This window comes from Trachinotus anak, unplaced genomic scaffold (assembly GCF_046630095.1).
Source record: "Trachinotus anak isolate AG129_WGS33_773 ecotype Australia unplaced genomic scaffold, CSIRO_AGI_Tana_v1 ptg000005l, whole genome shotgun sequence".
Taxonomy (NCBI): Eukaryota; Metazoa; Chordata; class Actinopteri; order Carangiformes; family Carangidae; genus Trachinotus; species Trachinotus anak.
The window spans coordinates 26,401,641-26,424,983 of NW_027273856.1; the positions used below are offsets into that span (position 1 = coordinate 26,401,641).

The window sequence follows — 23,343 nt, forward strand, 5'->3', positions numbered from 1 at the left end:
CTTATTTTTAGCCAATCAATCAATATTCAATGTCTTGCGTCACAGATGTACTTTCTATCAGCTATTGTTGAGCACCAAAACGCAGCAGTTTAGTTATTAACAGGATGAAAAGCCCCTCTCTATCACGCCTTTTGACGTGTTCGTAGCTCACGTCCTCTTCACCCCTCCCAGTAACAAAAAAAAAAAAAAAAAAAAAAAAAGTGCCACATGACCTGTCAAGTAGGAAGTGGCGAGCTCGCGAGCAGTAGCAGTAGGAGCAGCGACCAGAGACGCAAGACGGGGAGGAAACTGTGAAATCTCCAAAGTCTCTTTCTCGACGGTTCCCTACAGATACATCCCCCCCCCCCAGTTGAACAGACGGAGCGATTAGCTGGCCGCAGTCATGTACCTGAAGGTGGTGTTTGTCGCTGTTGTTGTGGCTCTCCTCGGCGCACCGGCCGCATCAGACTCAGGTAAGTTTGCTACCTCACAGCGCCGAGCTAGCGGCTAGCTACAGCCGGCCGTGTCCCTCCTTAGGTCGGTTCAGACACCCCCGAGCGGACCGGTTGTAATCTGTCTGTAATGCCTTTATTTTCGGCCACCGTAGGGCACATTAATTATCTCGCTTTTCACTTTAACAGTTGTCACCTACCTTAACAAAAAAAAAAAAAAAAAAAAAAAAATGTCCCTTTTGGCAACTTGTCAGTTTTATTTCCACGCTGGCCAGTGGCACTGAAGTTGTAGGGATCAGCTAACGCTTTAGCCTGCTAGCAAGCTGTGTGACCTGTAATTAAACTTAAATTGTGTGGCTGCAATAGTTTTGTCATCATGAGGTTTGTGGAAACAGGAAGAAGGCCGGATCCAGTTGATCAGGTACCAGAGACCAGATCAGCTTGTTATGTAACAACCCTCCATGACAAACGCCTTTTCGTCCCTGTTGTGCCACATTTTAAAATTCATTACATTGTACTGCCCTGCTGTGTTTGTTTTGTGCTTAAAGATTTAACAATATTTTTGTAGGTTAGACTTCTGTCCCATTAATAACATTTTACCGGAACCCATGAAGAGCCACAGTCCCCCCCCCCCCCCCCCCCCATATGTAGGAAGTTACCTTTATTTACAACTACCATAACTAAATCTGATTTATGACTTCTCCGCAGATGGATGTTCCACCCTGTCATGTGCTTCATGTGCAGTCACTACTGAGTGTGTCTGGGTCAATTGCACAACATGTGAGTATCTCTCCTAAATGTGTGACAGGTTGTGGACTGAGAGGCACAGGTTGGTCTTTGTGTGTCCTAAATTGTCCGGATGGCTGAATTGATTGGACTCATGATTCCTGGGTATGGAGGGAATGTATGGCAGTGGATGCTGAGCTTTGGATGATGTCATCCAAATTTCAAGGCCGAAGCTGTACCGTAATCATCTGGCAACAGTGACCACCTCTGTGGATCTGGACAGGCTGGTTTGGGAGTAAATTACTGGCACACGTCTCCATAGGGCGAGGGGTCGAGGTTGGGCTAAATTCTGAGGTAGATCCCATAGTCTCAGTGCTATTTCTTACCACAATAAAATTATTGTAGATAATTAATAGGGCAGGGGATGCAAAGCTAGTTGTTAATGTCTTTTGGACACTTTAGCTCTGATTGTGGTTTTGCTGCCTTTTGCCTAGATCTCCAATCTCAATCACCACTCTGTAATTTCATTATGTTAATGGAAATATCTGTCTAAACATGAGCGCTCTGGATATGAGAAATCTTTCAGACCTCTGCAGTATAGAGGGGATGTGGGAAAATATGCTGCGGTGGTATTTTTCATCTTAATTTGGAAGTCCGCTGGTTGTGATCAGAAATATACACCATTCAGTAAAAAGGAGTTGCCATAAGAAAACTGCATGACAGATTGTTTCCTGAGTCAATGGCTCTTCATTCACTGCACGCTACTTCTCTTGTTTTTTAGTAGGTCATGAGAGGAGCTGGTTGTATTCATGTTGCTATCAGTGTCAGGAAATAAGATCACAAGTTTTACGACCAAAGCAGAGATAAGTCCACACAATCTTATCTTAAAATCACAGGGTTGTCACACAACTTCACTCTACATATATGCATAACATTGCTAAACCTGTGGACCGTTGGCACAAGTGTTTGGCTGAAAACTGAAGCTTGTAGGTGAAAAAAAAAGAGTTCTGTGATACTGACTATATTTTCCTGGAGGGCCTTACTCTAATGTTTGCCTGAGTTCAGTATGTGTTGTGAGAAACACACAGGTCTCTAGTGATTGTGAAGAAGATGAACCACAGAGGAAGCAAAAGGGATGTGTGGCAGGAAGCCTGCAATATTGTCATGCTGGGAAACAGAAGGAAGGAAAGGAAAGAGTGTGCAGATAGGATGGAAGATTAGTTTCATGTGCCTTGTTATTCTCATAATTCATGCCTCGAGTGCAGTTCAAGAGCATACTTTGATCTCGTAGATTTCAAATGTCATTAGGCCTGAAGAGTGGAAGATATGTAACTTGTGTAATCTTAACTGTGTTACAAGTTGATAAGTAAATTCCAAAATAACCAAGCTAGGCTCCTCCTGCTTGTGTTTCCTTACTTTAGCAGCACAAGCATAGGTAATTTACCTCTCATGGGAAACTTTGATTCTCCCCAGGAAAGGTTGCATTGAATTTTGGTGATCCCACACCATCTTCCCGATTTGTCTCTGAATGTTAAATGGCCCTATGGAGATACGTTACGTCATGATTTATTAAGTGGTTGAACAGGACGGGCAAGATGACAATTATTTACATCTTCTCTGAGCCAAGGGAGACAGGATAGTTAAACTCAGATTTGCATCTACGCTATATGCTCATGTCAAGATCTGTTCCCTTACTGAGATCATAATCACTTGATAAGCTTTAATTTGTATAGTCTTTTTTTATTCTACAAAAGATTTGATTAGCAGATATGTTTTCCCCTCGTTTGGATGTTGTTTTTAATATGGTTCACTGAGGTTTGGCTGTTTTTTTTGTTTTGTTTTTTTAATCTTGTTCTTGTTGGAAAACTTGTTTCCCCTACCCTGGCTTCCCAAAGACTATCGGTGCAGTTACACACCAGAACAAACAACTTACACCAACCTATGACACAGGATACAGGCAGTTACCACAGTGCTGAACAACGTGGACTGCTTACCACACACACACACACACACACACACACACACACACACACACACACACACACACACCAGTAGGCCTACAGCTAAAGCCTTTCACAAGCTCAAGAATGGATCACCTATTTGATACAAATTGAACAAAAGGTCAGCTCTGGTCAGTTGAGATGGCTTTGCAGAAGCACAGTGTAACCACACTGCTGCAGCAAGCTAATGCCTACCACATTGTCATTACCAGATTTATCTTTGGTTTAGGGATTTTGTGTAAACAAGCCTTTGGCGTCAGAGGCACATTTCTCAGCAGCCCAGCGTTTAGATGCTCAAAAACTTTACACGTGTACACGTAAATTCTGTAGTGCCTCTAAACACAGGATGTAGTCTGTGAGAAAGCCTCTTGAGTACTCTTAACCACTGAGGATGTTTTTTCTGTGGTGAAATGAGCTCTTCAGTCTTTCACTCACACCTCTGGCTCGAAGCTGTGGATGTACCTCGTGGTGATGGTGATGTCACCATCTTAGAAAAGGGTGAGAGCCAGTCCTACCTTTCACAGCTGCCTGCAAGATAACAGACCTCTGCCCTAGTGGAGAGTGAAAAAACCCTCCCTCACACATGGCTCGACATACGTAGATGGCAGTGTGAGATCACACAAAAGGTGAAAATAAGACTGCCGACACTTTCAGAATGACTTGACATTTGACGTTGCGAAATCACAGTTAGAAAGGCAGTGAGTCATTCAGTCTCCAGCTATAAAAAGTTTCACTTATTGAGTTTAAAATGTTTGAGGCGATTGATTATTTGTGCCATTTCCCTGCCTGGTCATTTACAACTGCTGAATCATGTAATGTAGCAGGATGGACAGTCTGGAAAATGGTGAAAATGTAATTTAAAAACAGGGAGAAGCTGCTTTAGCAAACAGAAACAGTTGTGATAAGTCAATGCTCCGTGACAGCAATAGACACCTGTCAGAATAGCTACCGAACACCACAAAACCCTGGCCTTAATAATGACCACATAATTGAACCAACATAAGTGATCCGGCAGCTGTCTCAGCCGAAACCTTGCACCGGGAGCTTCACAAACTAATAATTATGACCTAACAGCCATTTGGTAGATGTTTGTATCCAAGGCCAGTGCACAAAGAAGCATAACTTGATACGGGGACCATAAAATATAGCCCTGTGAGCTGTGGAAAATGTAACACAAGCTCTTGAGTCATTTTTGACCCTATTTGGAGGCAACCGAAACATGTTTTTAACAATGGTTGCAGCCTTACTTGCTATTAAATTTGGTATATCTGTAATTTATGGGCCGCCATCTGTTCAGAGTCATTAGGTGTGGCTGCTCTGGATTATCGTACAACAAGCAAGGAAGGTGTAGGAAGGCAATTTACAGCACCAGGTGCGTCACACTGAGTGAACTCAGTTGTCTTTATGACGCTCCTGTATTTGGGATGATAATGCCCCCATATGCTCATATAAACAAATTCAAAAGAGCTCGACACAAAGAGGAGGTCAAAGGCCTTTCATGGCCTCCCCTCTTACCAGATTAAACCATTATTGAAGCTTCATGGGAGATCTGTTTTTCACTTCTGTAATACTTGAGATGTTTAGTTTAAAGACCTGTAAAACGGCATTCCAGAGAGGTCTATGACGAGTGAAGGAAAAGTGCGGCCACGCTGAAAATTTGTACTCTGTTACTGTTTCCTGTAACTGTGTCAATGTCCAGCAAGTTCCAAGCTGGATTCTGATAAATTAAAGCTTTGTTCAGATGCTAGTACATCCTGGAATAAGTAAGGTTTTTACATCATAATGTTACATGCCTAATAGGGACACAACTAAGGATTTTTCTTTTTCCAATACCTAAGACATGTATTTCCAATACATGTGTGAAAGTAGTGAAAAGCTCTAGGTGACACAAACAGTCCAAAACTCTAGGATATTGAGTTTACTGTCATTTATGACAAAGAAAGCATCAAATCATCACGTCTGAAGCAGAAACCAGCAATGCTTTGCTTCACAAATGACTGAATTAATGATTAAAAAGTCACCCATTTATTTTCTGTCGATCTATAATTTGAACAATTGTTTAATCTCAAATATATTTATTAATCTTCAAAACTTCACACACTCAGATAATTCCAAATTTTCACTTTCACACAGTCTGAAGCTCATTTTTTTTCACATGAAGGAAGTTTAGGCTAATGTATTAAAATATTTCCGGTAAGCGTTTGAGCAATGATGAGTTCTGTACTAAAGATTGCAATAAAATCTGCTGACAGTTAAGATTGTACAACAGCAGTGCATATAACTGGGTGTGAGAAGAATCTATAGTCACAAGGTGCTGACAGTCATGACTCATGGGCTCCTCACTGTGACGCAGGCCGAGTTGTTCCTTTGAAGAAACGGACACAAAGGAACAGACATTTCATCTTGCTATTTTAATTAGGTTTGTGAATTACTAAAATTTAGTTTCTAAATAAAATGAATAAAAAAATTAAAAAAACTAAATCAAGGCCTTGTCTGTATCTTGACTCCTTGTCAAAGTATTTGGGACGGGCAGGACTCCATGGCAGGGCAAAGTCCCTTCCTGTCATGGTTAATTAGTAGTCAGATTATACAATAAAACAGAATACACCTAGATGATCAAACTATGACTCAGAAGACTGAATGCACAAAAAAAAAAAAAAAAAAAAAAAAAAATTAAATTGTCTTCAGTCTTAAGAAGACGTGTAACGTAACATTTTCTCAAGAAGTTTACTTGAGTATAGTTGAATATTTTCATACACAGGGACTGCTTATCAGGGTGATTGATTTGACATTTTAACTTAACATTGCAGGAAAACATGTTAGTACAAATGTATGAATATGTTATTCATTTATAAACTATAGTGAACTGATTTAATTGCCTTACAGTGTATAAAGTAGTTAAAATGAAATTCACATTAGCCAGCTACATAATTAAAATGCCCCTTACATGTTTATACATTAGTAATCCATATTAACATGACTCTGAATGTAGTTTTTCCTTGTAATGAATTAGTTTGACATCATTTTTTTGCTCCTTATACTCAAGGAAATGATCTGAATGCCTCTTCCACCACTGTCCTTTTCTTTCTGTTGTCCATGTTTGTTGAGTCATGATCTTTTATTTACGGATACTGTATGGTTGTGATTGATATAAAAAAAAAAAAAAGAAAAGAAAAACAAATGCATATAAAACAGGTCTCTTACATGCCCGACTCCAAATAATCAAGTGGTATGATAGGTGCAGCAGGATAGATAGACGGATGGGGCACCATCCGCTCATCTGCAGGATGTGGACCTGTGTGAGAAATGGCTCTGACCTTCCTGTGGAGGAGATGAAGAAAGAGGATTGCCTCACTGCATAATATGTTGCTTAACAATTTGTATGCACAGAAGAACTGAGAAATCATTAGATGGAGCTGAGTCCTTTATGTGAACATAAAGGATTGAACATTATGCGAAATCTTGAGAGCATGATGTTTTGGACACAGTGATGTTGGTGATTATATCGGCTTCTTCTTTGTGAGCTGTGTGGTAAGGGTGTTAAGATAACTTCACTGAGGTAACTACCTATCGGCCAGTTGTCAGCTCAGATGAACAGGATTGAATTTAAATGACTAAAATTAAGTCCTTTTGCTCTTGCTAACATAGGACACTGAAATTTGCTGTAAAACACAAATGGGATCAAGAGTGTAACTTTTTAAATAGGTCACAGATCTCTCTTAAAAAAAAAGAGATCTTGATCTCTATGAGACCACCTGTTAAAATAGAAAAATTAATGAAAGTTTGTCTGTTTCAGCATCTGCAAGCTGTCACAATGTGACTCTTCTGGCAGGAAATGAGACCTGCACCAACGCTACCTGCTTAGGTAAGTCTAGCTGCATAGTGGGTCTAAATATCAAAGTGGGAAATTAACATTTTACGTTAACATGTTCTTTTAGGCTCCAAGAGAATCAGCAGACTCCATATTTGTGTAGAAAAATAACATTTCTCCATGTTTAGGAGTATAAATCTTCTGCCGATTCTGTTTGGGTCTAGCTATGCTCTAACTAGGGTGTCAGTTAATGGTCAGTCTCAGCACTTTTGGTCTGCGTCTCATCTGTCTTCTTTGTTTGTGTCCAAGACTTCACCATATTTTCTCCTGCCCAAGAGAAATAATGAGGGAGTGTTGTGTAATTTCTGTACATAACCTTGTTGTTTGGGTGGTGCCTCTTGCTTTCCCCCTCACACCCCGTCTTGGTGTCGGCTCTCTGTCCAGCTTCTGAAAATGTCAACCAGACTACAACTACTTCTGCACCTACGACTGCTTCCCATTCTCCTACAACCCTCACTACCCATGCTGCCACCACTGCCTCTAACAGCAGCAGCGCTCAGCCCACCACAGGTAACCAGTCCCTCAAAACCTCCGCTCTTCCCTGCTGTACCCTGTGTTGTCCAGTATACATGGTTCTAAGTGATCTTGTTCAGAAGATCTTTTAAAGTTAAAGATTTTCATGAAATCATTCTCTGTTTTTGATACTTTCTGAGGTCTGCGTTTTTTCAAATGCAATATATTATTCAATATACCTATATTCTGCAATTACCTCTTTATAGGAGTTATTTCTGTTCGTGGAAAGGATGCAGTTTTTCCTATTGCTGCTGCTTCAAATTAAAAGTGTCCAACAGGCAAACCAACAGGCTTTTACTGTGAAGCGGTTACAGGAAATGCAACATATTTGTCGCCATGAATAGTGTTAGAGGGCCTTTGGCGTCCATCAAAAATTCATATATACACAAGACAACAGCAGTTTTCAGCTTTTTTTTTTGTCAGCAGATCATTTTTACTTTTGGCAAAGGGAGAAATGGAACGAGATGGAGCAGCCACAGAGAGTTAGCTGAAGAGTCATGTTTCTGTGTCAGACAACAGGCTGCACATCTCCAACTACTCAGCAAGTCAAACAACCTCACCGTGCCCTGCTGTTTGTGAGGAACAGTACAAGTGCCACGTGCAGCATGACATCAGATTCTGGCGACAGCTTTGACCTCTCTGTTAAAACAACATTCATTTGTTTGACTTCAGTGTTTGCCATATTGTTAAACCATACTTGTGGTTATGTCTGTAACCACGGGTGTCGCCAAATCAACCAGGAATAAATCTTGAGGATTACAACTTGGGAACAAGTCAAATAAACTTACTGGTGTAAAGGTTAATGTATGTGTTCTTACTGTGACCCCACTACAGGTAACTCAACCACCATTGCCCCTACTCACAGTAGTAACATCACCATTACATCCACTACTACTACAAGTAAGTCAGACATTGTGATAAAGAAAGAAAGATTTTAAATCTGTCTGGTCATAAAATAAACAGAGTGACTTCATTCTTCTTCGCTCTGTGTTTCATCACAGCTGGAACCAGCACAAGCACCACACCGATTGCCCCCACTGCTGCCCCTCACAAGAACTCAACCTTTGATGCTGCAAGCTTCATTGGTGGAATAGTGCTGGTTCTGGGCCTGCAGGCTGTGATCTTCTTCCTCTACAAATTCTGCAAGTCCAAGGACCGCAACTACCACACCCTTTGAAGCAGCATCTCTGTTGGATCCACATCACTCGACCCGTCCCCACCAACTACAACCTTCCAGAGAAGACTTCCCCACTCAGCACGCACTCATCACGACAAACTCAAACAGTGTTTCCAAGCAGGTTTTTTTTATTTTTTATTTTTTTAATCTTTGATGTTTGTGGCATTTGTGGTTTCGGCCGGCATTAGCGCTGCAGTTGTAGTCTGTATTGAGGCACCCACGCATGCCTGTGTGTATGATAATGCGCATCACACCAAAGTGTACACTTAAATGGATCTCTAGTGATGTGCCATTTAAGGCTTGAGCTTATGGATTACGTCATCTGGTAGCTACTCCCACCTCCATCATGCTCTTAGTCATCCTACCAAAACCATTTTCCAGGCAATTGAGGGGGGTGGTGTTATTTACGGCCCCTCTCCTCGCCACATGAGAGTCAAAGAATTAGTCATGTGTACAGAGTAGCTTGGGAGTAGTCCAGCTGCAAAGTGGTTGCATTTACAGCATTTTTTTTTTGTTTTATCTCGACTTGGAAACACTGTTTGAGTTAACAGCTATTCTTAAATGTGACGATTGTGATGATTCAGTATTGCTTTTAGCCTGCTGGATCATGGGTAGGTTCCCTCTCCCCCATGCAGCTGTATCGTGTATATGTGTTCATAGATGATGTAAAAGAGGCGGGGTTACTTGCGAGGGAATAAAAGCAACACCCAATCATCTAACATCGGACTGAAAAAAATATCAGTCATTGTGGTAAACAGTCTTATTTTGATGAGTGCCTCCCTCGGCATTTAGGAGTGCTGTGCGTTTTCTGCTGTTGAATTCCCTGGGGAAACCTATTACCCAATACGAGTTGTTAAAAAATATGTCAAACACCGACTGCTAGTTCAGCAGCTCAATGCAATAAATCATGTATTAAGTTCATTTCCCAACCATTAATCTCCGAACTGCTATTTCTGAGCTTTACTGACATCAAATCTTACCCACACAGATTGCTAATGTGGAGCTGTCCCTTTCTTTCTGTGAAGTAGTCAAAAAGGGTGAAAATGAACGATTGTAGAATATTTCAGAAATATGAATAATTCATTTGTTTAAATAATTTATAAAACAGAGAATGGGGAGACAAAGAAAATGGCATGCACCTTCAGTGATGTGGACAGTGATAGCAGTGAAGTGCCTTTAATGTCCAGTATGACTTAAAGAGAGAGCTGGAAGAGGATGAGTCTTTCTTCCTGGCTGAGGCCCTGAGTGTTTAGTCATTAGTTTATGTTTGCAAGACAGAAACCGTATCGCGGTGCTGATATTGGTGAACAGTGAGATCCGTAGTATTCCAGCTGGACTGAAGAGCCTTTTATTGTTGAAAATACGGTAGATAGTTGTCACTTGAGGGCCTTGATAAGTCAGGATTGAAGTAGAGGACTACATTCAGAGCATGAAACCTATGGTCTTCTCACTGGTGACCTTGTATAAATAGATCATTCAAAGGCACTCTCCTTTTTGTAGCTCCTAATACTGTTTCCAAATGTCCTCCCATCTCACTATTTATGTTGCCAAACTTGGTTGTGTAAGTTGTGTTTAATTTCAAAACATGAACAATGAGCTGGCAGGAAATTTCAGACCGCCGTAAGGTGCTATAAATCTGGGAGTGTACCTTTTTAAAGAAATGGCAAACATTTTGGGCTTAATTTAAAAACTTGAGTACTGGAGAGTGCATTGAGGTTTAAAATGTTGATTGTTTTGAGTGCTGGCTTGGTCAAATGAGCAGTGTGCACCTCTGATTTTTGCCGTGTAAGTGAGAAGGTTGCGAGTAGAGTGCAGAATTGCAACAACTAAGTGGCCATGCTAGAGTTCATTGTCAAGTTCTCTAATTAGCTTGCTGCTAACTGTGTGATTTATTTTATTTCTTTTCATTTTGTCACTCCTGTACATAGCCACATCCTGTTTGTGTTTATCTTCTTGGTTTCAACTTGAGGAACAGGCTAAATGAAGGAGTGTTTATCAGAACATTTTGCTTGTAGCAGCTTGTCAGTGTCAAGAATGTTTTGTTTAAATGCCTTTTTTTCTCATTATTGCATGCTGGATGCTTGGAGTTGTGATTTTTTTTTTCCTCCCATTGCATATGCTCTTAAGGGTTTAGACACACTTAAAACCACTTGATTCGTTGTGATTAGCCCATATGCTAGTTGAAAGAATGCCTTGAAACAGTGTGCATTAAGCCAAAGTTCTCAGTTTTGGCATGGAATTGAGCATTGCACTGACAAGCTTTGTTTTGTAACTTTGTCTCTGTAAATGTTTTCATGGTTCAGCCAAAAAAAAACAACAACAAAAAAAAAACAACAAAAAAAAACAAAAACAAATCTGATGCTTGTATAAACACTCAGTCTTGAATATTAACTAGATAATGGATGAATAATCACCTTGTTTTGTATGACCACCAACAGTTACAAGTTCATGAGTGCAGATGTTTGCTTGTTTTTTTTTTGTTTTGTTTTTTTTTTTTTTTTTTCCCCTGTCTCTTTTGGCTTGTGTAATTTAGGATTACATGTTTTCTGCTGCTCACCATTAACACGCCTTTTAACCTACAGTCACCTGGTGGCATAAGGCTACAGCCCAAAGACCCAAGAATGGCGAGTAGGCTACAGAGTTTTGCCTTAGCTGCATGCATTTGTTCATTCTCTGCATGAGGAGTCCCTTCACCCCAAATTTAGAGACGTATTTGAGTTCGATTCACAGCTGTTGAGTGGTACGCTATATGCCCTCTGAATCAAATCGGAGTGCTCTCTGCTTTTCGTCATGGAAGCTGCATTCCTTAACAACACAGCATCACATGTCGACATCGTTGTGTGTCAAAACACGTCTGGTATCTGTTGATACCAATAGATGTCCATTGTGTTGCCTCTCTGCAGCTTCTCCAACAAGTTACTCAGTCCCTGCACCTCTTAAGGAAAAGTGCCTTATTCAGTTAATATCCATATATAGTTGTAGTTTGTAAGATGATATGCCACACCTATTAAATATCAACGGGACTCAGCACTTTCAGACCCCTGTGAAGTGGTTTTCTGTGTTGTATTCTGCTTAAACGTCTGTTTTGTCACGCTCAGCCTTAACTTCTTGATCAAATCCACAGAGCATTTGCTGGTGACAAGCTGTCTGGGCAATTATCAGGCTGCTTTTGTTTGATAGGTCAAAATTTGTTAGATGTACTTGGAATACTGTCATTTCAACAGCATTTAAATGCCTAGATTTTGACCAGTCACACAATACAATTGTAGGTGTTATGTGTAATGCTGGTAAATTGATATGAGCAGCCATTGTTTGGCAAAGGCCTTCAACTGCATCTGGCCTGGTTGTGGCTTTGACAACTCGTCACTAGCTCATTATGATAAAATAACTCATTGGTAACATTGCAACCACAGCCACTTACCTCTAGGGTTCTTTACTGCAACATTTCCTCCATAATGCAAACAGTCACACTATAACTTGAACTCCACTTCGGTTGTAATTTTCAATTGTTTCACTGGATGACTTGTTTTCTCTTCTGTAGGATTTTAAATTCAAAATCCAAATAATTTGCTCGGTCATGGAGGACTCTCCTATCAGTTTTCAGCCTTGCAGTGTTCATTTTCAAGAGCAATGAGTAAAGAGCTTTTTGATTCTCTCCTTTGCCTCGTGGCTTTATTGCTATGCGCACACATTGTAGTGCCATACTTTTACCGGTTCTGTTACAGGCCATCAGTCTTGTAGGTACGAGTTTTTGGCTTTGCTCTCACGACACATTAACAAATACATACATGCCTGCACACACACACACAGCCATATGTGGACACTTGCAGGTGCCACAATGCCTCCTGAAATGTTTTGTGCTTATTTTGTGCCCGCCCCCCTCCCTTCTTTTCCAAACCTTTTTATTTTTTTGCCTTGTTTTCTAGTGTTGCCTTTAGTTTCACAATGTTAAACCAATAAAGTTTGAATATTGTTAAACATTTCACTGTATTTACCTTTCATTTGTCAGCAATGTCAACTTCCTTGGGGCTGGTCATTTACATGACAAATCACAAGTGGGACAATTTGAGACAAGGCCGGGTCTCGGCGAGAGGCTCTATCGCCATGGTTACAGCTGAAAGGCCAGTTGCCTGGACAACAGAAGGTATCAAGTTCAGGCTTTGCTTTGTCTCGCCTTGTGTGTGTACCTGATGCTAGGTCAACAAGTCCTCCTGTTAAGGAAGAAATTAATGGTCAGATCATACGCACGGTATTTCACAGTGATTAGACATTTATACATCACCCTAATTCTTGAACAAGCAATATCTGTTTCTTTGTGTATTTTGATACTTCTGAACAGAACCAAGCAGGATTTTTCCAGACTTTTACCCTAAGCAGAGCAAAAATGTAATCTGTTTAATGTAGAGTAATGGCCCCTGTTACTCTCATACTTATCATGCTCTATCATTAGATTATCATTAGTCATGTACTAATGTGTCAGCAGCCTTTTAATCTTAGGAATTGGTTGAAGTTAAACTATTTATATACAGGGTTGTAAACGATGGTTATTTATGTTATGAATTAATATGCAGATTTTCTTGGTCAATCCATTAATTGGTTGGTTTTTAAAAGATACAAAAATTGTGAAAAATGTCTGTCACAATTACCTAGAGCCCAAAGAGACACATTCACATTGTTCAACTTTGAGTCTAAACCTCAAAATCAGTTCTAAATGATCAAAACAGTTTAACGATCAATGGATAATTCACTATTAACTGACTTAGGAGTTAAAGTAAAAGTTTATATACTACATTTCGGGCTAGAATATTAAACAGTTGGAGTTTCATAGTTGTTTTTTAATACTATCTGTTCCTCACTTAAGTTTTACCTTTGTGTCAGCATCTCATGCTCCTGTATCTGAATGTGTTGTGCTTGGAGTCCTCTGAAAAAAACCTAATATAATTTACAGGCATAATCAGATTCATATTGACATACTTTTCTTATTTTGTACATGCAGGATTCACACCACCAAATCAATTCCCTCCATCTCCATGATCTGCCTGAACATCTAGTGTAGCGTAGTGGTTCCCAAGCTTGGGCTTAGGACCTCTTAACTCATAATTATGTCTTTTAGATATATATATACTTTTTTTTTTTCCTCAGGTTTTCCTCAGACTTTCTTTTCTTGTGAAATATGGGATATGTTTTCCTCTTCAAGCCTCTTAAATCCTAGAAGCAACAGACCACAGCTCGTGCCCACAAAGCCATAACCCATGGTGAGGGGTCACATATGGACACTGCTTCATTTTCAGGGGTCACAAGCCAAAAAAAGGAGAACAGCTGCTCCACCTGTTAATGTAGTGCCCCCCCCCCCCCCCCCCCCCTTGATATACGGTCATTTGTATGGTCACAGCTTTTACAGAGGTCTACATAAATTACCCTGTTTGTAATAAAATTGAAGTGGTAGACTACGTCTTGAACTGGTATTCATTTTACTGCAAACTTCACTTAAAACATTACCATGATATTTACTCTTTTCTGTGTGAGATGGAAGTCAACATGGTTTTCAAAAGGAAACAGGTACAAAGTTTATTGTGACCATGTACAAACATCAATGACACTGACATTATTTGCTGCGATGTACCTTTAATATTTAAACTGGTCACAATGAGACTCAAAGCCAAAGACACCGCCCCTTGTTTTTCCACTCTCGAGTCTTCACTGTGTTGTGCTCCCGACAGGACAAATGGTCAGTTTCCAAGGTCACAGCAAGGTTCTGCTTATGTAGCAAAAACAAATAGCTCTAAAGGAAATGTTGGAGAGCATGAGTGTGTATCTGTGTGCGCACACTCAAGAATCACAGTCTGCACAGTTGACTACATTCTTGAATGAGGTGTGCGTGCGTACAGTATATGTGTTTGTGCTGAGCAGACTGTTGTTCTTCCAGTGGCCAAGAGTCCCCAGCTGGCAATGTTTCCCTGAACCAAGGAGAGAATGTTTTCCTGGACGACCACAGCACAAGCTCTCTCTCATACGTCCATTAAAAATAATCTGGATGTTTGTACTTACTCTTTGCCGTTAATGAACAGAGATGGCAAACCTTGTGATGCAATATCCCTCATAGCGCTTTGACTAAGAAGTGGGAAATTCTACAGCAAGCCAACTTTTCAGTGACCAAAAAACTGGTGTTCACACAGAAGATGCTACTAATTTTATCAGTGTAACACCTCAAAGAAAGGGCCTGTGGACAAATCCACTTCTTGTTCTTGTTTGAATCTTACACTGTAGATGTATCTTTATCTTTATAAGAGGATGGGCCAGGAGCTGTTTCTAGGCAATCCTCTCACACACCCACAGCAAAATGTCTGACACACACTCATACCTACCCAGTCCTCCTACATGCACCACTCCTATTCAATAACAGACAAAAAGAAGGGAGTGCAGTCACAAGGTGTCAGCGTTGCATGGTCAGGGGAGTGGACAGGAGGGGCAGGAGTTGTTGTATATGTGGGCATAGAGGGGTCTTGACTTGACTCAGCTAACCTGATTGCTGGGTCCAGTCTTGCCCTGTAATCTAATATGGGAGCACAGAGAAACAATGCATTAGGCTTAGTGTCTCTCTCATACACCAGCTCAGTCCATTTAACCATCCAGTGAACTCTGGATCATGCCAAGAATACCAGAACCGAGCAATGTTAGCTAGATAATGAACTGAAAAGGCTGAGTGGAGAGAGAAAAAATAACAACCAGCTGTTCTCCTCTCCCATGACCCCAGAGCCTTTGACAGGGCAGTAAGGGATATCCACGGTTTCAACTTTAAGTTTTTATATAAACAATTTACGCCTAACAGCCCACATGGAGTCAGTTGTGCAGTATTTTGTGGTATGGAGAGTGAGTGAGATAAGATTTAAGGTCAGAAAGGCTTCTTGTGTATCAAAAATGTGACCTGATGATATAATAAAAGACGTTGACTGAGGCCTGATAGTGCAGAGATAATGTAGGAATGTTATGAGGCAGCTTCACATGTGGTTATTCATCCCGTAAAAAGGTGGCTGAGTCAAATAAACAGAGCAAATATAAAAGCCTCAGTCACATCAGAAATGTGTCTTGTCATCTGACTAGCATACAATTAAGGTTGATAATAGCTATCATAGTTGAATGTAAGAGAAGAGAGCTGTTTTGCTCGTGTAGAATTGCGAAATCCTGTGGCAAATAGCAGTTCCTCCCACTTTTGGCCAGCGATAAAAACCACATCCCTTTGTCCTGTGGTTAGAGCTACATTTACTCAGCTGTCCGGCCAGCTGCTGCTGTAGAGTTCACAGAGCACTTGGTCCATCTCTTTTGTAGGCCGCTCAGGACAGAAGGAGCTTGATGCTGCACACAGTATTATAGAGTTATATTTTATTATTGTCCATGCAACTGTATGCTGTGTCAGGGGTAAAAGCCTTCATGTTCATAAACTAGACATAGGCTAAGCACTGCCACCTAGTGGTTCTAAGTATGAAATCCAAACAATGGTGCTGAATTAGACAAAAAAAATCTGTTGGCAGAAGTAAAATGTGAACTAAAATTTATTTACATTATGTAGAGAAAACAAGCTTTATTAAAAATTAAAAATATTGAAAATATATTACTCCACCTTAATTTGAGAGGAGATATAGTTCATTAATCACATAATTTTTAGGCTGGTTAAAGTCATAGTTAAAAACTATACCCTCTACCAATGAAGGACCCTGTATTTGCAAGATTTCATTTAAATCAAACACCCATTGCTTAACAGGTTTTATGATCAACACATTATCAAGTCCTGTGTAAAACACTTTATTCCCTCTTTTCATTTGTTTCTAAAAATGGCCCAAAGGATGTTGAAAGAGAGGGGAAAACAAACTGAAAAGAACCAAGGGGAGTCTTGTGGCTCATCCAGCTGTCAGATCAAAGCCTGCACACCAGAACGGTCTTGCAGAGAAACTCATGTTTCCCAGGAGAGGTCGTCTTGTTTGAGGCTGTTTCTGAACTTCTGGGTCTCTCTGAGAAGCTGCAGGTTATTGTGAGTTGTCCCACCTTTCTTTCCCTTCTGTTTGGCCTTCACAAGAGAAGGGACAGGCGGCTTGATTCCACTCTTCTTCTTGGCCGTGTGTTCCTCATCACACGACTGGCTCTGGGTCAATTTATGGACCTGCACAGGAGCAAAAGAACAAACACAGAACACATCGGACACCTACACCTAACAACAAAATTAAGGATGGGAATCAGCTGACACTACAGACAGACATAGGACATATTTAAATTTTACAAAGTTCCCTTATGACACAAGGAGCTGTACCATTGACCATCTTTACAATTGAACCTCAGGATTGTACTGAGGGGGGGGGTCACTTACTGTCTGTTGGTGTTTGCGGAGCTTTGTGATCTGAACTCCTTTCTCTTCCATCCTGGCCACCAGCCTCTCCAGTTCTCTCTGCAGGTCCTCCTTCTGCTTCCTATGTGGGGTTGCATCAATCTGATGCATCAACTCCTGATGCTCACTGACAAAAACAACAAAACAAAACACAGATTATTAAATGTGAAAAAAACCTTAAATAAAACAATAAAAAAAACAGAAGCTTACTCACAAGCTCATCTGTCCTAGCTCGTCCTGCAGAGCCAAGAGCAGGTCTGACAGAGAGCTGAGTGACTGGTCTACTTGCTCAGGCAGGCTGTCAGGCTTCTTTAAAGCAGTGGAAGATGGAGAAAAGTCTTTTTGGAGGCTTTTCCTGGCTCCACAGCCAGAGCTGTGCAGAGAACTCACTCGTTCACACAGCTGGGGCTGGTGGTGCTTCATCATGTGAAGGATACTTTGCACGTTGGCATGGACTGAGTGGCTCGGGCTTATAGACTGTGACAGGTAGGGAGCAATCAAAAGCAATCAAAAAGTGAAAACAGTTAATAATACATGGTTTTTAGAGTTAACATAAAGCATTAGAACTGACGTACCGTTCCTGCAACAAAGGGCATTTTTTTGAGCCTTGGGCTGCTTGTTGATGCCAGTTCGTTCTTCTTAGAGGTTTTCTGAGGGAGAAGACAGTGGTTATCATGACTAATTCCAAACAAATATTTTCCCATCAACTAAATATAGTAACATAATTAACTTTATTGATGAGAAAAGCACCTTGATGGTCTTTTTTGTTTTCTTCTTTGGTTTTATCTCTTCAGCAGTTGGCATAGACAGTTGAAGGTTGATGTCCATCTCCCTCTGCAGCTGTGGACATGAAAATAATGGCATGGTTTTTCCTTTTTTAAGATTCCTTGTTTTACATTTTACCAGTGTTAGCTGACAGTGAGTTTTATGTAACGTAAATACTAACAATAGAACATTTAGTGGAAAGTAGAAGTAATGAATGCACATGTTGGGTTAGAGAGAATTAAAACACAAAGTCAAAGTGAAATTATGGATTCTTGCAGCACTGTGACTGACCTCATCTGCTTTCTCCTGCACAAGTTTACGCTCATGCTCTTCTTTCAGTAGCTTTTGCTCCAGAATGGCAAGCTTCATCTGCACCAAAATAATGATACTATCATTCAGCTTGTGATAAATAATGTTTAGATTAATCAACTGGAAAAACGTGATTACCTCTGCCACAGTTTGGGTTCTACTCAATTTGAGACACTCCGTTTCAAGTTTCTCCAGCTTCTCCCGCTGAGTTTGGCTGTTTGAGCTGCTCGGCTGCTGGTTCTGCAGTGAAGCCTGGTGGGGAGGTAAAAAGAGATAATATGATACTTAAGTAACATGTATTTATACCACTAACAGTACATCCAGAAATGATAGGAAGTAATGGAACACAGAAAATGAAAAGGAATAGGATACAAACATCATTTCTAACCTTTATGTGTAAGAGAAAATTAAATTTTGTTTAAAGATTTTAAACCTGTTTTTCAGGTGACTTCTCTAAATCATATCCTGCTTATAGTTCAGATCTACTTAAGATCTGCTACTTAAGGATAGCTTTAGTTATGAATTTTGTTTCTTTCAGTTTGTAGCTTTTTGAACTACCTGATTCTCCATGAGAGCATTCCTCTCCTTCTTTGCGTTTTCAACCATCTTCCTCATGTAGTCCAGCTGCTTCTCAAGAACCTTACAGCGAGCCTCTGCAGACTGCAGCTTTGAGTCCAGCTCTGGTATCATAAACGAAGACACAACTATTAAAAAACATATAGAGAAAAGACAAAAAAAAAAATCGCAATGTCTAGGAAAATACTTCCAGATCCCAGTCAAGCCTAGTGGCCTCTCCTGTTGCATCTTCCATCACTTACCTGCCCTGCCAGAGTTATTGGTCTCAGGCAGGCTGGTTGCTGGTTGACTGGGCATCATGTAAGATGCTGTGACCTGCTGATGCTTCTGAACATCATGGGAAAACTGCTGGAAGCTCTTCTCCGCTTGCCTTCTTTCCAGCTCCAACCGCTTAATTTTCTCCTGGAGGGTCTTCAATGCATCGACAACAGCTGGAGGGGAATTGACAAGAATAGAAAAGTATACCGGGTAATTGGGACTGAAGATAATTATAGCAAAAACATTGTAAAAGAGATAAAAACACAATGGCAGTGCCATACCTTTGCTGTCAATATTAGGTTTGGTCTGAGACTCTCTGAGGCTGGTGATCTGTGGGTCAGTGCTGATGGATGAAGGTGCAGAGAACTCAAGTTGTCTTGGTATTGGTAGTATCCTGTCTGGAGGCTGGTAATAGCTCCCAATGTAACTGTTTTTGGAGGGTGAGTCTAAAATCTACAGACAGGAAGATGTTGCTTTAGAAACTGTAGAAGGGTTGCAACAAAATGTTAACTTCATTACCAATTAATTAGTCAATAAAATATAAAAAAAACAAATCAATACAACCCTAATCAATGCGTTCTCAAAGCACCAGGTGAGATCTCCATATGGGTTGTTTTGTTTGACTATGAATAAAATCCCCAAAGATATCCAATTTACAATAGTGTAAAACAGAGAAAAAGAGAAAATCTTAACATTTGTGAAGCTGACTGCATACAAGTCCGGCATATTTCCAGGCTAAACGACTTGAATTATTGATCAGTTACGAATCAGGTTCTGTTGGTAAATTCTCTGAGGGTTGGGTAACGTTAACTGGTTAGCCCACTCATCCTCTACGCATTTTACTGTACCCCAGTGCACCAGCTTTTACAACAAGGAGGCTGTTTTTACAATCAAGTGCATTGTGAAGCTCCTAAAAGCTACAGGAATTCCGACACTGATAACGTTTCGTAAGCAAAAACAAACAGGTTTACTTATGAATAAAGTTAAACTAGCTTCTGAACTTTCGCAAACGTCCACACCTGCGTTGAGTCAGTTAAACATAATAAAACCAAATAATAAAGCTCATTGGGATAACCGCCACTTCACAGAAGTAAACAATGCCAAAGCTAAGTGTTAGCCACAGTCGCAGCTAACGGCTGGCTAGGAAACGTTACCTGGTCGTGATACGTCTCCATTCTGTAAATAAGACGGTCATACTCGTTTGGAAACTAATAATAAGTTTATATTTAATGTTCTGAGACTGCTTGTGTAAGTTGTAAACGACTTAAATGTAGCTATCTGACATCGAACAACTCTCCCGTCCTGTCAACTGCAGGCAGTCCGGACTTTTTAAATTTCCCTCCTCTCGCAGCCCTCCTCACTGTAGTTCCGCCTGCGCAGCGTCTCCTTACTCCACCTCCGTAACACAGTGCACCTCAGATACATACCCAGGTTTAATCACGGAGACAAAGCTGACAATGTCATATAAATTATATACCAAGGAAAAAGACTTTCAAAACTCATCGGAATAGTAGGCTAATTTCACCACCTGCTCTCATAAAGTTACTTTCAAAAGTGATCTGCTTTGTATTAAATGCTATGAATGCTCAGTGAGGTTTAAAATCTAAGGCCTTGTTGGATTTTTTAGGAATACTAAGGACTGCACGTCCTACATGCAGTTTTTATGGGTGGAAATAAGAGATAGAAGTAATTTTGCCCGGTTTGGTTAGACTAACAACTCAGAATAGGCTTACCTTTATACAATTTGAAGACATATTTCTTAAAATCAACGAAATGCCTCGGTTTTAATGTATAAGTTACACAATTGGGTGCATTCAATTGGAGAAAATAAGCTTCTTAAAACAAATTTCGTGGCTACACATATTATACACTCTGAATTAGTATGATATTTTAAAAAGCACTGCTCTGGAAGGTGCCAGCAGGCTGGACTGGACTGGACTAGTTTGCATTAGGAAAATGATCACCTTGTGGTCTGCAACATGGGACGTTGAAATACATCATAATATGTGGAGACATGTGGAGACCAGAGAAATTTTTTTAGGAAGTCTTCCTTTTTGATGCCATGTTTTCCTGATCATTTAGGCTATTGTAGGTTAGTAAAGTGTCTCTAGTCGGTCAATCAGTCAATCACCTGGTAAATATTTGCACAGTATTATGCAAATAGCCTGCTGCAGCATTAGGGAGTATGTCTGCATTGTGGCAGATGGGTTGCACTCAGTGAAAGACTGTATTTATTCTGTGACGCTTGTTTGGTATTTGTGTTTCTTGAGTGCATTTCATGTACATTTATTTTGTTTTCTCATTTGCAACAAACACCTTTTTTTCCTCACAACATGACACACTAGAATCCAATTTTGGCGTCTGTCAGATAATTTGACAAGTTGATATTAAAATTGCTGTGTTCATATTATTTAATTGGCATTGATCATTTTTAGCTTGGTAGTTTACCAAAGTACAAAAGGGGTTAAACGGAGAATTTCCTTCTTTCATTCTCCTGTCTGTTTTTCTGCTTGGCTGTTTCAGTTATTTCTGATAAACAAGAAGAGGGAGGGCTGCTGTCCACGAAATGCATCATGGGTGATGCAGTTCTAAAGCGCAAACCTCCAAAACACACACCGAACGAAGAGAATCCAACTCCCATAAGCCCATCCCCCGCAAGCTCGGCAACTCCCCTCCAACCAATCACTGGTCAGAATACGAACGGCACCGCCCCAGAATGCCTACGGAGTGCGTTGATTGGCCAGCCGGTTGTGCCAATCAAATGTTTACCCTCAAGTTGTTGCCTCCTGTCGCCTGCACCCTGGGACTAACGTTGCTGGTCATCCCTGTGGCGAGGCGTCCCGCAGCAGAAGCCCTGCATCGAAGAATGTGGATAAAGTGAGTATTTGAGAGTGACACTTTTTGCTTTCGGTGCACAGCCACAGGTCTGTGTGTGGAAATGTTGGTTTCGCCGCGGCTCTGTTGGACTTTACTGGTGTCTTTGTTAACGGGCAGCTTGAAAGCCTTCACACTGAAAGGAAGGCAGGGGATGGTTGAATGGATCTCACTCACTGACAAGCTGCGTGTTTGTGCATTTTCTATCATGACACTTTAATAAAAGCCATTAATCGTAAATCAGTGTCGGTTCATAAACGTTTGATAAATCAATAACACTTTAAGTGACAGGTTATTGTGGTTTGTTACATGAATAAATCATCGCGTTTTTCTTGGAAAATAAAAATCCTGGTAAACAATTTTCAGCATGACTTGGGTTTAAATGTCAGAAATGATAGAGCCTGACTGATCATGGACTGATTAGGTCGATAGTGATATTGATAACTGAGAGTTAAGAAATCAGATAGAACATACCTGTATTGGCAAGTTTTTTTGGTTTACATACATGCTTAGTTTTTAATTTGCTGGATTATTTAAAAACAGACATTTCTGTCTGGCTGTTTCATTTGATTTCATTCTGAGGAAGTTTTATTACCAGCCAGTATTTCGTAGCCAGCATTTTACTTGAACTCCCAAATATCAATATCAGTATCAGCCTCAAAAATCCAGTATTATTCAGGCCATAGATTTTCTACATTCTCAACCACTCCCTGATTTAGTCATTTCTGTAGTCTAGTTTCTTCCTCCTTATCACTGACACACTGTATGTGGTGATGCAGATATACCTGAGATGAGGTAAAATTGGCTGATGACATTGGCACGTTATTGGTCGAGTCCAATTTCTAATTCCTACAATGGTATATTTGATAATGACTGACATAACATGCACCCACCCATCCCTCTCCATTAGCATAATATTCAAAGGTTGTTTATTGCACACATTGTGCAGCTGTGATGTAAACTCGGATTGTAACATGTTATTTGTTGTGTAGCCTCTTGTAAGACAGCACAAACATTAGTCCAACGTCAAAAGATGGAAGTGCAGGACCAGGAATCTCTGGGGAGATGGGACGGGCTGGGCAGCCGGGATGCCAGCTCCAGAACTGAGGCCATGGAGAACATATGCCAGGAGGTCATGAGGAAAGTGGAGGCTATTGGGCCCATAACAGCATTGGTCCCCTCGCCCCCGGCCTTGGGAAGCCTCCCAAACAGCGATGTGAATGACATCCTTGCTCATCTGCTCATGCTCTCCAAACGGTGCCCCTTTGAAGATGTCAGGGAGCGATGCATTCGGCTTCTACGGGCTGTCCAGGTAGGAGACTCATATCATCTACAGTGAGACCCCAGAGAGCTCTTTGTACTGTGCTGCAATGAGCTGCGCCACACTGTCATATGTCCTCCTCTTTTAGCACTTATGGTATTGTTCTGTTGCCATCTGCTCCTCTCTTCACCTCTTCATAAGCATT

General features: G+C 40.6%; 3 protein-coding genes across 4 annotated transcripts in view; 2 read left to right on the forward strand and 1 right to left on the reverse strand.

Annotated features, from left to right (window-relative positions):
- The first annotated feature begins 221 nt into the window (after positions 1-221).
- Positions 222-12,701, forward strand: cd164 (CD164 molecule, sialomucin). Of its 2 annotated transcripts, XM_071479382.1 has the most exons (6): positions 222-452; positions 1,140-1,211; positions 6,954-7,022; positions 7,413-7,538; positions 8,376-8,441; positions 8,543-12,701. In XM_071479382.1, the coding sequence occupies exons 1-6, from the start codon at positions 383-385 to the stop codon at positions 8,716-8,718; spliced, it is 579 nt and encodes a 192-aa protein (XP_071335483.1). In that variant the 5' UTR covers positions 222-382; the 3' UTR covers positions 8,719-12,701. The 2 variants fall into 2 exon arrangements, with proteins under 2 accessions (XP_071335483.1, XP_071335485.1); XM_071479384.1 differs by lacking the exon at positions 7,413-7,538 and having other exon boundaries at positions 238-452; positions 8,543-11,072.
- Positions 12,702-16,250: 3,549 nt separating this feature from the next.
- Positions 16,251-20,355, reverse strand: cep57l1 (centrosomal protein 57, like 1). The gene is made up of 11 exons (XM_071479385.1): positions 20,158-20,355; positions 19,285-19,456; positions 18,988-19,176; positions 18,728-18,849; positions 18,308-18,421; positions 18,152-18,229; positions 17,846-17,935; positions 17,671-17,745; positions 17,310-17,572; positions 17,078-17,222; positions 16,251-16,873 (listed from the first exon to the last, which is right to left on the reverse strand). The coding sequence occupies exons 1-11, from the start codon at positions 20,176-20,178 to the stop codon at positions 16,667-16,669; spliced, it is 1,476 nt and encodes a 491-aa protein (XP_071335486.1). The 5' UTR covers positions 20,179-20,355; the 3' UTR covers positions 16,251-16,666.
- A 1,401-nt stretch (positions 20,356-21,756) lies between these two features.
- sesn1 (sestrin 1) overlaps positions 21,757-23,343 on the forward strand; it is a 52,570-nt gene continuing 50,983 nt past the window's right edge. Inside the window, exons 1-2 of the mRNA XM_071479389.1 lie at positions 21,757-21,880; positions 22,870-23,189. Of these exons, the coding sequence (XP_071335490.1) occupies positions 22,911-23,189 (279 nt within the window). The 5' untranslated portion in view covers positions 21,757-21,880; positions 22,870-22,910. The remainder of the gene's footprint in view (positions 21,881-22,869; positions 23,190-23,343) is intronic.

What these genes read in the sequence shown, in the direction of transcription:
- cd164 (XM_071479382.1), top strand. Translation starts at nt 383, where the DNA reads ATGTACCTGAAGGTGGTGTTTGTCGCTGTTGTTGTGGCTCTCCTCGGC. An exon ending in ACCGGCCGCATCAGACTCAG is followed by an intron (nt 453 to 1,139) that starts GTAAGTTTGCTA and finishes ACTTCTCCGCAG; the next exon opens with ATGGATGTTCCACCCTGTCA. An exon ending in CAGCGCTCAGCCCACCACAG is followed by an intron (nt 7,539 to 8,375) that starts GTAACCAGTCCC and finishes ACCCCACTACAG; the next exon opens with GTAACTCAACCACCATTGCC.
- cep57l1 (XM_071479385.1), bottom strand. Translation starts at nt 20,178, where the DNA reads ATGGAGACGTATCACGACCAG. An exon ending in ATGCTCTCATGGAGAATCAG is followed by an intron (nt 18,422 to 18,727) that starts GTAGTTCAAAAA and finishes CCTCCCCACCAG; the next exon opens with GCTTCACTGCAGAACCAGCA. An exon ending in GAGCTAGGACAGATGAGCTT is followed by an intron (nt 17,223 to 17,309) that starts GTGAGTAAGCTT and finishes TGTTTTTGTCAG; the next exon opens with TGAGCATCAGGAGTTGATGC.